The 14095-nt window shown below is 42.2% G+C and overlaps 1 protein-coding gene across 3 annotated transcripts in view; it reads left to right on the top strand.

Moving 5' to 3' along the window:
* Positions 1 to 14095, top strand: part of ABHD5 (abhydrolase domain containing 5, lysophosphatidic acid acyltransferase) — a 56716-nt gene that overhangs the window by 17694 nt on the left and 24927 nt on the right. For all 3 annotated transcript variants that reach the window (XM_082412944.1, XM_082412943.1, XM_082412942.1), the window contains 2 exons: positions 9722 to 9807; positions 13353 to 13725. In XM_082412944.1, the coding sequence (XP_082269070.1) occupies positions 9722 to 9807; positions 13353 to 13725 (459 nt within the window). The remainder of the gene's footprint in view (positions 1 to 9721; positions 9808 to 13352; positions 13726 to 14095) is intronic.

The raw sequence follows: 14095 nt of genomic DNA, 5'->3' as shown, positions 1-14095 counted from the left end.
TTCCTGTTTTGCTAGTTGTTTGGCATGGCGTGTCCAGCACTGGAGCTTGCTGGCCTTTGGGTGGAGCTGGGTCTTAGCGTTGAGACAGAGTCTCTGGGAGAGCTCTCGCTGATTGATATTATGTGGGGCCGGGAGGTCTCTGGTGGTCTTCTGGACTCAGCTCTCCCACCTTGGAGGCTCATGCCTGACACCCGGCTGAAGCACCAAGACCCTGCCAGCCACACAGCTCAGAAGAAAAGGAAGAAAAAAAAAATAAAGAAAATAGATAGTAAAATAAAAAAAAAAGAGAGAGCAACCAAACCAATAAACAAATCCACCAACAATAACAAGCACTAAAACTTAAACCAAGATAAACATAAAAATCAGAGACAAATCAGTTGCAGAAAGCAAACCCCAAGTCTACAGTTGCTCCCAAAGTCCACCGCCTCAGTTTTGGGAATATTTGTTGTCTGTTCAGGTATTCCACAGATGCAGAGTTTATCAAGTTGATTGTGGGGTTTTATCTGCTAATGCTGAGGCTGCCCGGAGAAATTTCCCTTTCTCTTCTTTTTTTGCCCAGCTTCTGGGGTCAGCTTTGCTTTTGGCCCAGCCTCTGTGTGTAGGTCACCCTCAGGCATCTGTTCCCTGCCCAGACTGGAGGGGGTTAAAAGTAGCGGCTGATTAGGGCTCTCTTGCTCACTCAGATCAAGGAGAGGGAGGGGTACGGTAGTCATAATTGGAATGTGGGGCGAGCCTGTGGTGGCAGAGGCCAGCATGACATTGCAACAGCCTGAGGCACACCGTGTGTTCTCCCGGGGAAGTTGTCCCTGGATCTCGGGACCCTGGTAGTGGCATGCTGCACAGGCTCATGGGGGTGTGTGGGTAGTGACCTGTGCTGGCACACAGGATTTTTGGTGGCAGCAGCAGCATTAGCGTTTCATGCCCGTGTCTGGGATCCGAGCTGATAGCTGTGGCTGGTGCCCATCTCAGGAGCTCATTTAGGCGGTGCTCTGCCTTCTGTGGGCACACGGGGAAGGAATCCCCTCTCCTCGCACACCCCCAAAACAATGGTCTCTTTGCCTCTTCAGCAGGTCCAGACTTTTTCCCAGACTCCCTCCTGGCTAGCTGTGGCGGCCTAGCCCCCTTCAGGCTGTGTTCATGCAGCCAACCCCAGTCCTCTCCCTGGGATCTGACCTCCGAAGCCCAAGCCTCAGCTCCCAGCCCCCACTTGCCTTGGCGGGTAAGCAGACAAGCGTCTCAGGTTGGTGAGTGCTGGTCGGCACTGATCCTCTGTGCGGGAATCTCTCCGCTTTGCCCTCTGCACCCCTGTTGCTGCGCTCTCCTCTGTGGCTCCAAAGCTTCACCTCCACCCACACCCCATCTCTGCCAGTGAAGGGGCTTCCTAGTGTGTGGAAACTTTTCCTCCTTCACAGCTCCTTCCCAGAGGTGCAGGTTCGTCCCTATTCTTTTGTCTCCATTTTTTCTTTTTTCTTTTTTCTTTTGCACTACTCAGGTAAATGGGGATTTTCTTGCCTTTTGGGAAGTCTGAGGTCTTCTCCCAGCGCTCAGTAGGTGTTCTGTAGGAGTTGTACCACATGTAGGTGTATTTTCGATGTATTTGTGGGGAGGAAGGTGATCTCCATGTCTTACTCCTCTGCCATCTTGAAGGTCTCTCTTGATCATGTGATTTTTATCGTTCATTTTATTGATGTGGTATATCACATTGATTTGCGATTGTTGAACCATTCTTGTATCTTTGGAATAAACTCCACTTGATCATGGTATGTGATCCTTTTAATATACGTATTGTTGAATCCAGTTGGCTTACAATTTGTTGAGGATTTTTGCATCTATGTTCATCAGTGATATTGACCTGTAATTTTCTTTTTTGTGTGGTGTCCTTGTCTATTTTGGTATTGAGAAATGCTGGCCTTGTAAATTGAGTTTGGAAGTGTTGCTTCTTTTCTGTTATTTGGCATAGTTTGAAAGGGATTGGTATTAATTCTTCTTTGAATGTTTGGTAGAATTCACCAGTGAAGTTGTCTGGTCTTTTACTTTTCTTTGTAGGGAGTTTTAAAATTACTGATTCAATCTCTTTACTAGTAATCATTCTGTTCAAATTTTCTGTTTCTTCATGATTCAGTCTTGGAAGGTTGTATGTTTCTAGGAATTTATCCATTTCTTCTCAGTTGTCCAATTGTTGGCATATAATTTTTCATAGTAGCTCTCTTATTATTCTTTGTATTTCTGTGCTGTCAGTTGTAATGCTTCCTTTTTCATTTTTGATTTTGAGTGAGTCTTGCTAAAGGTTTGTCAGTTTTATCTTTTCAAAGAACCAGATCTTGGTTTCACTCATCTTTTCTATTGTCGTTTTAGTCTCTATTTCATTTATTTTTTCTCTTTGTTATTTCCTTCCTTCTACTAACTTTGGGCCTTGTTTCTTCCTTTTCTAGCCTTGAGGTGTACAGTTATGTTGTTTATCTGAGATTTTTCTTGAGGTATAAAGTTAGGTTGTTTACTTGATTTAGCTACTTTTGCCTTTTAATCTTTTTTTTAAATAAATTTGTTAGGTTTTCTAAAATTTATTTTTGGCTGTGTTGAGTCTTCGTTGCTGCACGCGGGCTTTCTCTAGCACGGCGAGTGGGGGCTACTCTTCGTTGCGGTGCGTGGGCTTTTCATTGTGGTGCATGGGCTTCTCATTGTGGTGGCTTCTCTTGTTGTAGAGCATGGGGCTGTAGGTGTGCGGGCTTCAGTAGTTGTGGCACGTGGTCTCAGTAGTTGTGGCTCGCAGGTTGTAGAGTGCAGGCTCAGTAGATGTGTGGCGCGTGGGCTTATTTGCTCCACGGCATTTGGGATCTTCCTGGACCAGGGCTCGAACCCATGTCCCCTGCATTGGCAGGTGGATTCTTAACCACTGCGCCACCAGGGAAGTCCCTTGCGTTTTAATCTTCATACTAGTTTTAGTAGTGGTTAGTGCACTACCTTTATGTATATTTACCTTTACCAGTGAGATTTATACTTTCATATGTTTTCTGGTTAGTAATTAGTGCTGTTTCTTTTCAGCTTAAAGAAATCCCTTTAACATTTCTTGTAAGACTGGTATAGTAGTGATGAACTCCTTTAGCTTTTGCTTGTATGGAAAACTCTACCTCTTATTTAGTTCTGAATAACTTTGCTGGTTAGAGTGTTACTGGTTAGAAATTTTTTTTCTTTCATGATTTTGAATATATCATGCCACTCCCTTCTGTCCTGCAGTTTCTGCTGAAAAATCAGCTGAGAGACTTATGAGGTCCCTTATGTATAAAACATTCTTTTTCTTTTTCTGCTTTTAAGATTCTCTCCTTGTTTTTAACTTTTGGCATTTTAATTATAAATGTGTCTTAGTGTGGGTCTCTTTGGGTTCATCTTATTTGGAACTGTCTGGGCTTCCTGGATCTGGATGTCTTTTTCTTTTCCCAGGTTAGGCAAGTTTTCAGCCCTTATTTCTTAAAATAAGTTTTCTGCCCTTTTCTCTCTCTCTTCTTTTTCTGAGACTCCTAAAGTGTGAATATTACTCAGCTTGATGTTTTCTTTTAAGTCCCTTATGGTATCTTTATTTTTTTTTTTTATCATTCTTTTTTCTTTTTGCTGCTCTCTTTGGGTGAGTTCCTCTGCCCTGTCTTGGGTTCATTGATCCTTTTTTCTGCTTTATCTAGTCTGATGTTGAACTCACCTAGTGTTTTGTTTTGTTTGTTTGGCTACACTGTGTGGCTTTTGGGATCTTAGTTCCCTGCATAGGGATTGAACCCGGGCCCCTGCAGTGAGAGTGCCAAGTCCTAACCACTGAACTGCCAGGGAATTCCCACATCTAGTGTATTTTTTAGTTCATATTTTTCAGTTCTGTGATTTCTGTGTGGAACTCTCTTGTATTTCTGTCTCTTTGTCAAAATTCTCACCGTGTTTATTCTCCCAAGTTCAGTGAGCATCTTTATGACCATTACTTTGAACTCTTTATCAGGTAAATTACTTATCTTTGTTTCATTAGGGTTTTTTTTTTTCCTGAGGTTTTATCATGTTCTTTTGTTGGGAACACATTCCTCTGTTTCTTCATTTTGCTTGATTCTCTGTTGGTTTCTATGCAATAGATGAAAAACAACCACTTCTCCCAGTCTTAAAGGGTTGACCATAGGAGATAAACCTTATTGTTTAACCCTGCCCTAGCTCTTGGTTGTCTTTCAAACCTTTGTGATTGTCCAAGAAGCTTATTTTATTTTTACTGGTTCCCAGTAGTTGAGGATGTGCCAAAGCCGGTGTCCCAAAGGGGAGTATCTCAGTCAGCACCTAGATTCAGGCTGAATGGAAGCCAAACCCTTAGGTATCAGTTTTTAAAGAATGCAAATATATATATATATATATATATATATATATATATATATGTATATATTGCTGTGGGACCACAACCATAAGCCTTGCTGGCCTCCAGGTTTGGAGGCGTCACCTGGGCAGCAGTCACACAAATCAGGGCTCCAGAGGAGTGTACAAGCTCCTTTCTGGGAGATATTGGTGAGCTATATAGCAAGGCAGAGGGTGAGTGCAAAATGGCATCCCCCAGCCTCTGTTCCATGAAAGCACCTCTGTAGTCGTTAATGTGTGCCAAACCAGAAACCTGCTTCTAAGGCTAAAACTCCTGGACAAATAAATAGGCCACTTTCTCAGGGAGACTAGGGATGTGTTTCAGCCAACTGTCTGTGTGGTGTCCTGAGAGTGGCAGTCTGCCAAGAACTGTCTCTCCGATTGTTACAGTCCCATGGGACCCAGGAACAGAAGCCCCTCTGACTGCCAGAGCCAGGTGATCGAGGGGTGTCCTCTGGGTAGCAAACACAAAAACTGGGTCACCAAACATAAAACGGCAGAGGGGGAGCAGGAAGATGGTGTCCACCAGTCTCCATCCCTGGAGAGCAATCCCAGCAGGCCCCTGCTCCTTCAGCCATCGCTTTAAAATTAGGAAATTGGTCTCTTTCACGTAAAGCCCGGGTGCTTTCAAAGGGCTGCTTCTGTGCTGGGCCCTGGTGCAGGTGAGTCTGCACGCAAGCCCTTTAAGAGCCATTCCTCGATTTGCCACACCCCACGTGTTTCATGGGCTTGAGCCCCATTGGTCTCCAAAGCCAGACATTTTGGGGGCTCATCTTCCAGCTGCCAGTCTTAAAAATCGGGGTGCCCAATGTGGGTTATGAGTCCTTTGCTCCTCAAGGAGAATCTCTGGGTTTTGAGTTCCCTCCCGACTGTGGGTCGCTGCCCCAGGGTGGGGTTTATGGTGAGATTGTGTCTCAGCCTTTCCCACCTGCTTCGATGTGGTTTCTCTCTGGTTTGGGTGATGTGGAGGGCCTTGCTCTGCCAGTTTTTAGGTTATTGTCAGAGGAAATTGTTGTATATGTAGCTGTAGATTTCAGTGTGAGTGTGGAGGAGGTGAGATCAGGATCTTCCATCTTGAACTGGAACCCCAACATTCTTTTTTTCACATAATATCTCCATAGTATAACCCACATGCCATGAAAACCTGAACAAATATGTCTGCTTACAGTCCTGTCCTTTAATCCTGTGTGTGTGTGTGTGTGTACATGCATACATACATACATATATACATGCTTACTTATGGACCTTACTAGCAAGTTGTTATATCTGAAGATAAAGAGACAAGAAGAAAGTTGACTAGCAGACAAAAAGGAAAATTTATATATATGAGAAAAAGTGTGAATTACAGTGCTTCTCATCACCTTCCTAAATTGTTCATTCTGTTGATTACTCTTTTCTTGACTGATCTTTTTGCATTGACATTTGTTTGCTTTGTTTTGGGGGGCTTTCAGGCCCGCATCTTGCCCATATCCTGTCGCCTAATAAAGAACTAGTGGAACTGTTAAGTGCTGTCTGCCTATAGAAATGAACCTCATTTGCCTTCCTCCATCCGCTTCTTGTATTTCTTTTGACCAAGGCCTTCATTTCACACACACAGTTACCAGGCACTCCATGGCCACAAGCCGGTTAGTGTGTTTGGCACTGGCAATATAAGAATGACTTGTAATGTGGGTTTAGCATTCATTGTGCTCAGAGTGCAGTAGGGCAGATAAATAGTAGACAAGTAACCACAGCAATAGTAAGTATACCTGTAACAAGGGCCAGAGGACTGACTAATCACCTGTGCTCTTGGCATCAGGATCAGGGACAGTATCTCAGAAAAGACAAGGTATTTTGGGCAGAGGGAAAAGCCATAGAGGCATAAGATAACATGAAATTTTGGGAGTTATGAGGTGTTGAAAAAGTACAATGTGAAAAGACAAGATGGGGTGAAGTAACCTGTGGATGGATTGTAAAGCATCTTCTGTGCAGCTTTAAGGATGTGATTTTATTCTGTAGGTAATGACAACTCCTCAGACATTTTAAGGAAGGTAGTCACCTGAGAAAAAAAGGGTTTTGAAGTCACTCAGAATTCAGGTCACATCTCTGCTTATGTCACTTACTAGCTGAATACTCTTGGGCCTGGTGCTTAACATTTCTGAACCTCAGTGTTCACATCTGTGGAATGGGCGTAGCTTGGACTGAGAGTACCTTGGATTGTGAGTGACTTAATCATTCAGCAAACATTATTTATTGAGCGCCTGTTGTACATAATGCCCAGAGAAATTCTACAGGGAAGGGAAATGCAGTAGGATGAGCCTACAAAGCTTAGAAAAGGTAGATGCTGTATCAACCCATTCAAAACTTAGCACATTTCTCTATTCACAGCTCTTCTTATTCATGTGTTCTCTGTCGTTATTAGTGGCACCTCAGACAGAAGCCTGGGAATCCTCTATTGTACCTTCTTTATAACCAATTATCAAATCCAGCCTGTTTTACCTTTTTTTTTTTTTTGGTATAAAATTTTATTATGATGGAACACTTAAGTTTTACGTGTTCATTTGTTAAATTTTGACATATATGCATACATCTCTGTAATCCAATTGTATGTTAAGATGGAGAGCTTCACTATCATCTACTTGTAATTCATTGCAACCAGTACACTTCGGATGAAGCAATAACTTTATTCATTCATAGCATGAATGCATATTAATATGCTAGGTACTGGGATAGAAACCGAGAATGCAATGAGTCCTTACCTTCAAGGATCTTATAGTTAGGTGAGGATACTGATGAGTAAATATGAACTTGATGACACACCTTGAGAATTAAAAAAATAGAGCTTGAGTACAGGGTGCCATCGTGTCACCTTGATCTAATTCTCTTTGGGTATGTGGGCAAAGGGGAAATGGAATCTAATCTGAGGTTGGTAAGAAGTATAATGAATCATGCAAAGAAGGGAGAGGCATATTCCAAGGATATTCAGGGCTAGGAAGCAAGAGGACAGAGAATGTTGTATGTCTAGAGGATAGAGAATAAGAAATAACAAAAATGACATTAGAGTGTCAAGTAAAAGGCTGGAGCAAGGCTGAGTTTCCCATTGTAGGTCAACTAGAAGTAACCTTACCTTCGAGGCAAGGAGTGATGCAAAATGACGATTCTTTGTCAGTTCTTACCTTTGAAATCCCTCTGAACCTTATATAAAACTCCTATTTTATGCCTCATAAGTATTAGTGAATCATTGTTATTGTTGTCATCAGTATAATATCAACTACTGTTTATTGAAGGTTTCTACATGTCGTATGGAGAAGAGGGAAGGCACTGTGGTAAGGGGCACAGATAACTGGAGTGACACTGCCACAGGGTGAGGAATACCAGCAGACACCAGACCCAGAAGAGACTAGGAAAGGGTTTTCCCTTAGAGCCTCTAACGGGAGTGTGGCCCTGCTGACACCTGGGTTTCAGCCCAGTGATGCTGATTTCAGACTTCAGGTCTCCAGAACTGTGATAGAATAAATTTCTGTTGCTTGAAGCCACCAAATTTGTGGTGATTTGTTAGAGCAGCTATTGGAAACAGTGCCCTTGTTACCTCACAACACGCATGATATACTTCTTTCTGTGCATGTGCTCATGCCCTTTCCTTCCCTGGGAATGCCTGAACCACCACTCCAGCTTTTTTTTTGGCTGCATCAGGTCTTAGTTGTAGCACGCGGGATCTTTAGTTGCGGCGTGCAGACTCTTAGTTGCGTCATGTGGGATCTAGTTCCCTGACCAGGGATTGAACCCTGGCCCCCTGCATTGGGAGCACGGAGTCTTAGCCACTGGACCACCAGGGAAGTCCCACCCCCGCTTTTGAAGTATCCCGTTTATCTGTGAAGATCCAGTCCAAAAGCAACTCTGATCCCTTTAGGGAGAATTAATCACTCTTACCTCTGTTTGGTAACTGATAGGCCCCAAGTGAGTAGAATAGTTCCTCAAAGATAGTAAGTGCTCGATAAATAACTGCGGAGTGAATTAATTCTATCATGTATTACAGTTGTTGAGTCACCTATTTCTTCCATTAGATTTTTCTTTGCTTTATTTATTTTTTAAATTGAGATATAATTAACATATAACATTGTATAAGTTCAAGGTGTACAATGTGTTGATTTATACATTTATATATTGCAATATGATTCCCACCATAGCTTTAATTAACACCTCTACCACTTCACATAATTATCTTTTTTTTTTTTTTTGAAGTGAGAACATTTAAGATCTAGTCTCTTAGCAATTTTGAAGTCTACAATACAGTATTGTTGACTATAATCACTATGCCGTGCATTAGATCTCCAGAACGTACTCATCTTCTAGTTGTAAGTTTGTACCCTTAGCCTGTTTTATTTTTAAATATTCCTCATCTTCTTGTCTCCATCCCTGTTGCCAAAGCCTTCGTTCTGGCTCTTACCTCTCATCTGGAATCTACAGTAGTTAGTTTCTCTTCTTCTTTAATTCATTTTCTCTTTGATGAGAAAGTTCTCACTTTAAGTGATACTGGCCATATGCTGAGCACTTGCTAACTGTCAGATGACTGCTAGTGTCCTGCATTATCTCAGATTGTTAGGATATGCCTGGGGTCTGCTGCTAGACCAGGAGTTGAAGGCTCACCCTCTCCTTGATTGGCTACGAGCAAAGTGTGTCAGTTCCAGCCTCCCCATGCCTTTTGTCTCCTCTTGCGCAAGGCCTGCTTCCTTGTTCTCTTTATTTAGCTGTCTTCTGCCAGATGCCTGGGGCCTTCTTATCATCTACTGTTTGCTGGAATCCAAAGCTTTTAAAAGTTAACCGGTTCATGCTAGGTAGATTGGACATGGGCCCGTCCTCTGCATTTGTATTAGGGGTATGTTCTACACTTAACCATGAGATTTGAAGCTTTAAAAAAAATCTCATATTTTAATAAGATGTCTCTTCTCTCAGCCCTCATAGTAGGTATATTTTGTACTTGCTGTGAACCTGCCGTTGAAATGATCGTATTCATGGTCTTTAGCTTTTTTGTACTTCCACCCTGATAAGAAACTGTCTTGCAGTGGGGTGGGGGAATGCCTTTTTTATCTTTTCTTGTTTTGCCCATTTTTAGTCTCTGCTTGATTATGTGGAATCTGACTGTCCATGAAGGTAAGATGGACTTGGAGATCTACTTGTAGTTTCTCAGGTTGAAAGTATCTGTACTTTATCACAATGCTTTGTACCTATTAGGTGAATTTGTCACATACAGCTAGCTTCCTCATCACACAGACAGTAAACTTTGTATTCTGCTTTTCTTCTCCCTATGTAACAGTTGGGAGTTGAGAAGAGCATTAACTCACTTATTTGTATTTTGTTTTTGATGCTCTAGGTCAGGATGGCTAACTGCTTGGCTTCCCACATGGTGCCCTACGTCAACATCACACCTTAAAGAAGCTGAAGAGAAAATTTTAAAATGTAAGGTTTTCTTCTTATAAGTTAACTGAGCCATTTACTAAAATACATCCAATATAAAGCATCGCCTTGAAACTGAAGATCAGATTCTGTGGTGTGTTAGTTGTTGGCAAAAGAACTTTTTTTCCTTTTACATGTCATCAGTAAGTGCATAAATGTGGGAAGAAGGCAACGGTTCTCAAACTTTTTCGTCTTGAGTCCCTTTTATACTCTTAAATTAGGAAGTACCCCAAGGAACTTTGTTTAGAGGTTATAGCTATCAGTATTTACTGTATTAAAAATTAAAACTGAATAATTTAAAATATGTCAACTTACTAATTTCTTTTAAAACAATAGTAATAAACCCATTGCAGTTTAAAATAAACAACATGTTTTCTAAAAATAACTGCTTTCTGTTTTTTTTTGTTTTTTTTGTTTTTAATTTATTTATTTTTGGCTGCGTTGGGTCTTCGCTTCTGTGCGAGGGCCTTCTCCAGTTGTGGCAAGTGGGGGCCACTCTTCATCGCGGTGCGCGGGCCTCTCACCATCGCAGCCTCCCCCGTTGCAGAGCACAGGCTCCAGACTTGCAGGCTCAGTAATTGTGGCTCACGGGCCCAGCCGCTCCGCGGCATGCGGGATCCTCCCAGACCAGGGCCCGAACCCGCATCCCCTGCATTAGCAGGCAGGCTCTCAACCACTGCGCCACCAGGGAAGCCCAATAACTGCTTTCTAAACAAATGTAGTGAAAAGAGTAACATTGTTTACAAGTTTACACCTCTCTTTAATATCTGGCTTAACGTAAGGCAGCTGGATTCTCATATCTGCTTCTGCATTCAGACTGTTGGTAATCACTTATCATGTGACCTCTGGAAAACTCCACTGTATACCCATCAGAGAATGAGAGTGAAAAAGGCAAATAAAGTCTGAGATTGTCATGAAAATAGTTTTGACCTCGTGAGACCTCCTGAAAGGATCTCTGGCTCACCAGAGGTCCGCAGACTGCTCTGAGAGCAGGCTGTAGGTGTCGCAGAGCAAGTAGCCTTGTCTAGTAGAACACATACTGGACTACGTCCAGGTAACCTGTTCTAGGCCCAGGGCTGCAGTCCAGGGGTTACAGGGTCTTGGGCAAGTTCCTTTTCTCAGCTTCCTAGTTTTTGCCCATAAGAGGAATGGGTGGGGTGATCCTTAGTCTAGTATTCTGGGATTCTTTATGTCTACATTTATAGTAGTGTGGAAACCTTTATCTTTTCTGTTTCTCGTGAGCACTGAACTTTACCCACACTTGTACTGTCAGAGTGTTCCCAGGTATCTGTGGGTATACTTTCAAGTAATGGTGTTTACTGTGCAATTTTGTTTAGAGGAAGAGCTTAAGTGGTGCAGTGCACATACATGATTATTGTGTATATTTGTGCATATACTTGTCCACACCTGTTTTTCATACTCTCTGCCACAAATGAATTTTGTTTGTGCATTTGAATGAGTCAGGAGGAAGTGACCATAACTGGACATATCCAAAGAAGGGGACAATTAGCCATCTTACATGGGTTTTTTTTTTTTTTTGGAGGGTAGTTTTTTTTGTTTTTTTGTTTTTTTATTAATTAATTAATTAATTTATTTTTGGCTGTGTTGGGTCTTCGTTTCTGTGAGGGCCCTCAATAGTTGAGGCGAGCAGGGGCCACTCTTCATCGCGGTGTGCGGGCCTCTCACTATCGCGGCCTCTCCTGTTGCGGGGCACAGGCTCCAGATGCGCAGGCTCAGTAGTGTGGCTCACGGGCCCAGTTGCTCTGCGGCACGTGGGATCCTCCCAGACCAGGGCTCGAACCCGCGTCCCCTGCATTGGCAGGCAGACTCTCAACCACTGCGCCACCAGGGAAGCCCCTCTTATATGGATTTTTAACGTGAAAATGGATTTCTACTCTGTATGGTTGGGTAATCTTGTTCTCTACAGAGCTGGCAAAGTTGTCATTGTGATTTACTAAAAGAAAAAATTCTTGTCAAGAGATAAAAAAAAAGGGTGCTAGATACTCAATTCATGTATTTAACAAACATACTGATTTCCTACTGCTGGGTTCTAGGGATGCAAATAGGAGTGAGAATTGGCCCCTGCTTTAATATCAGACATGGAAGCAAGCAACTAATACAGTGGGGTGAGCTCTCTCATAGAGGTCACAGATGGTTTTTATGGGAATACGCAGACATCTATGTTCAAAATGTGGTTTGGCTTGGCACTAGTACCGGATCACCTCCTTTTCTAAACTAGTGTCATTTCCACTCACTCTGGGCTGTGTTAATATTCTGAACAAATGCTGGGTTTCCCCTTCTGCCACTATGTGGATATAAAACTGGAGATTATTTGGTTAAAGGGCAGAAACTCCCGGTTCTCCGTGTTTGTCCACTGCAGATGTATATGCACAAATAATTAAGATATATCTAAAGTGTAGCTATTCAGTTGCTAATTTAATGTAAAAGAATTTCAAATTAGTTTCATCTTTAGTCAGTTTTGGGGGAGATTTAAAGTATTTAGTCCTGTAGCATTGAGGGCAAGAAAGATTTTTTATCTACAAAATTGTGATTATTTGCTTTCTCTAGAGAGATTGTTGGATACGAACTCAGACTACCTGGCACCTCATGCTGAGGAGTTCCTGCCATCTTTTTCTACTGAACGTTATGATGACTTAAGATATCAGTTATGTGTTTAATACATGTTAATCCTTCCCTAAATTCATGATGATGTTTTAGGAAAAAAATGTTTCTTTTGAGTCTGAGTTCAATGTTCAATGCTTAATCCTCAAGTGTTCTACACATACAAGGTAGTATTCTATTGTCTGTAAAGCTAGAGACTTTAAAATAATGGATTCAGCAGCCACTAAGTTCCACTCCAGTACCCTCAACTGATAGATATGGAGAGAAGTCCAAAGAGCTGACATGACTTGCCAGAAAACCTAGGCCACGGTTGCTTGAGACTTGTGTGAGATAGATCTTACCACCAAGATGTAAAATATGGTAATTAAGAAATACTTGCTTTGGGACTTCCCTGGTGGTGCAGTGGTTAAGAATCCGCCTGCCAGTGCAGGGGACATGGGTTTGAGTCCTGGTCCGGGAAGATCCCACATGCTGCGGAGTAACTAAGTGTGTGCACCACAACTACTGAGCCTGCGCTCTAGAGCCCACAAGCCACAACTACTGAGCCTGCGTGCCACAACTACTGAAGCCCACTCACCTAGGGCCCGTGCTCTGCAGCAAGAGAAGCCACTGCAATGAGAAGCCTGTGCACCACAATGAAAAGTAGCCCCCGCTCGCCGCAACTAGGGAAAGCCTGCGCTCAGTGACGAAGACCCAACACAGCCAAAAATAAATAAGTAAACAAACAAACAAATAAATAAAATTAAAGAAAAGAATTGCTTCAATAAAGTGTGCACTTTTTTTTTAGGGCTGATATAATAAAGGCTAAACTCATATAAATGAATACCAGATGGTTTCTAGATTATTAATTTCTGATTGCTCTGAGAATACTCCCCTTCTCAGAAGTAGTGACACTAAGCAGAATTTCTCTTTTATGTTTCCATTAGGTGTCCCCTGCACATACAAAAAAGGACCTGTTCGTATATCTAATGGAAATAAAATATGGACACTGAAGCTTTCTCATAATATTTCAAATAAGACTCCACTTGTCCTCCTCCATGGTTTTGGAGGAGGTCTCGGACTCTGGGCACTGAATTTTGGAGATCTTTGCACCAATAGACCTGTCTATGCTTTTGACCTGCTGGGCTTTGGACGAAGTAGCAGACCCAGATTTGACAATGATGCAGAAGAAGTAGAGAATCAGTTTGTGGAATCCATTGAAGAGTGGAGATGTGCATTAGGATTGGACAAAATGATTTTGCTTGGACACAACCTGGGTGGGTTCCTGGCTGCTGCTTACTCACTGAAGTACCCATCAAGGTAAGTGGTGGTGAAAAAAGAGAGGCACCCAAGCACTGGTTTCCAGTTCCCCTCTTTGGTGGTTGTTGGTGTCTGAACCTTATAAGACAGACATTGTCTTAAAGGACCCTGTAGACTGAATAGCCACAACTGATGGCCAATTTAGTAGCAGAAATAATGTTGTCAGGTTTTCCTATTACATATGCTACACATTGGTAGGAGCCTTGTGAAAGGTCTTTCTATTTGTTAGACTTAGAATGTACACAATTTAAGCCATGAGTAAAAACTGTCGTGTTGTTATTGTTTACAGTTATTATTATCATTAGACCTATGGATCCAGCAGGCTTTTCCTAACCTTTTCCAGGTTTTAGTAAGCTGCAGTAGGAAACCA

The sequence above is a fragment of the Balaenoptera physalus genome (assembly GCF_965194825.1).
Source record: "Balaenoptera physalus genome assembly, chromosome: 11".
NCBI lineage: Eukaryota > Metazoa > Chordata > Mammalia > Artiodactyla > Balaenopteridae > Balaenoptera > Balaenoptera physalus.
The sequence above is the reverse complement of the archived record's forward strand: the minus strand, read 5'-3'. Positions and strand labels throughout refer to the sequence as shown.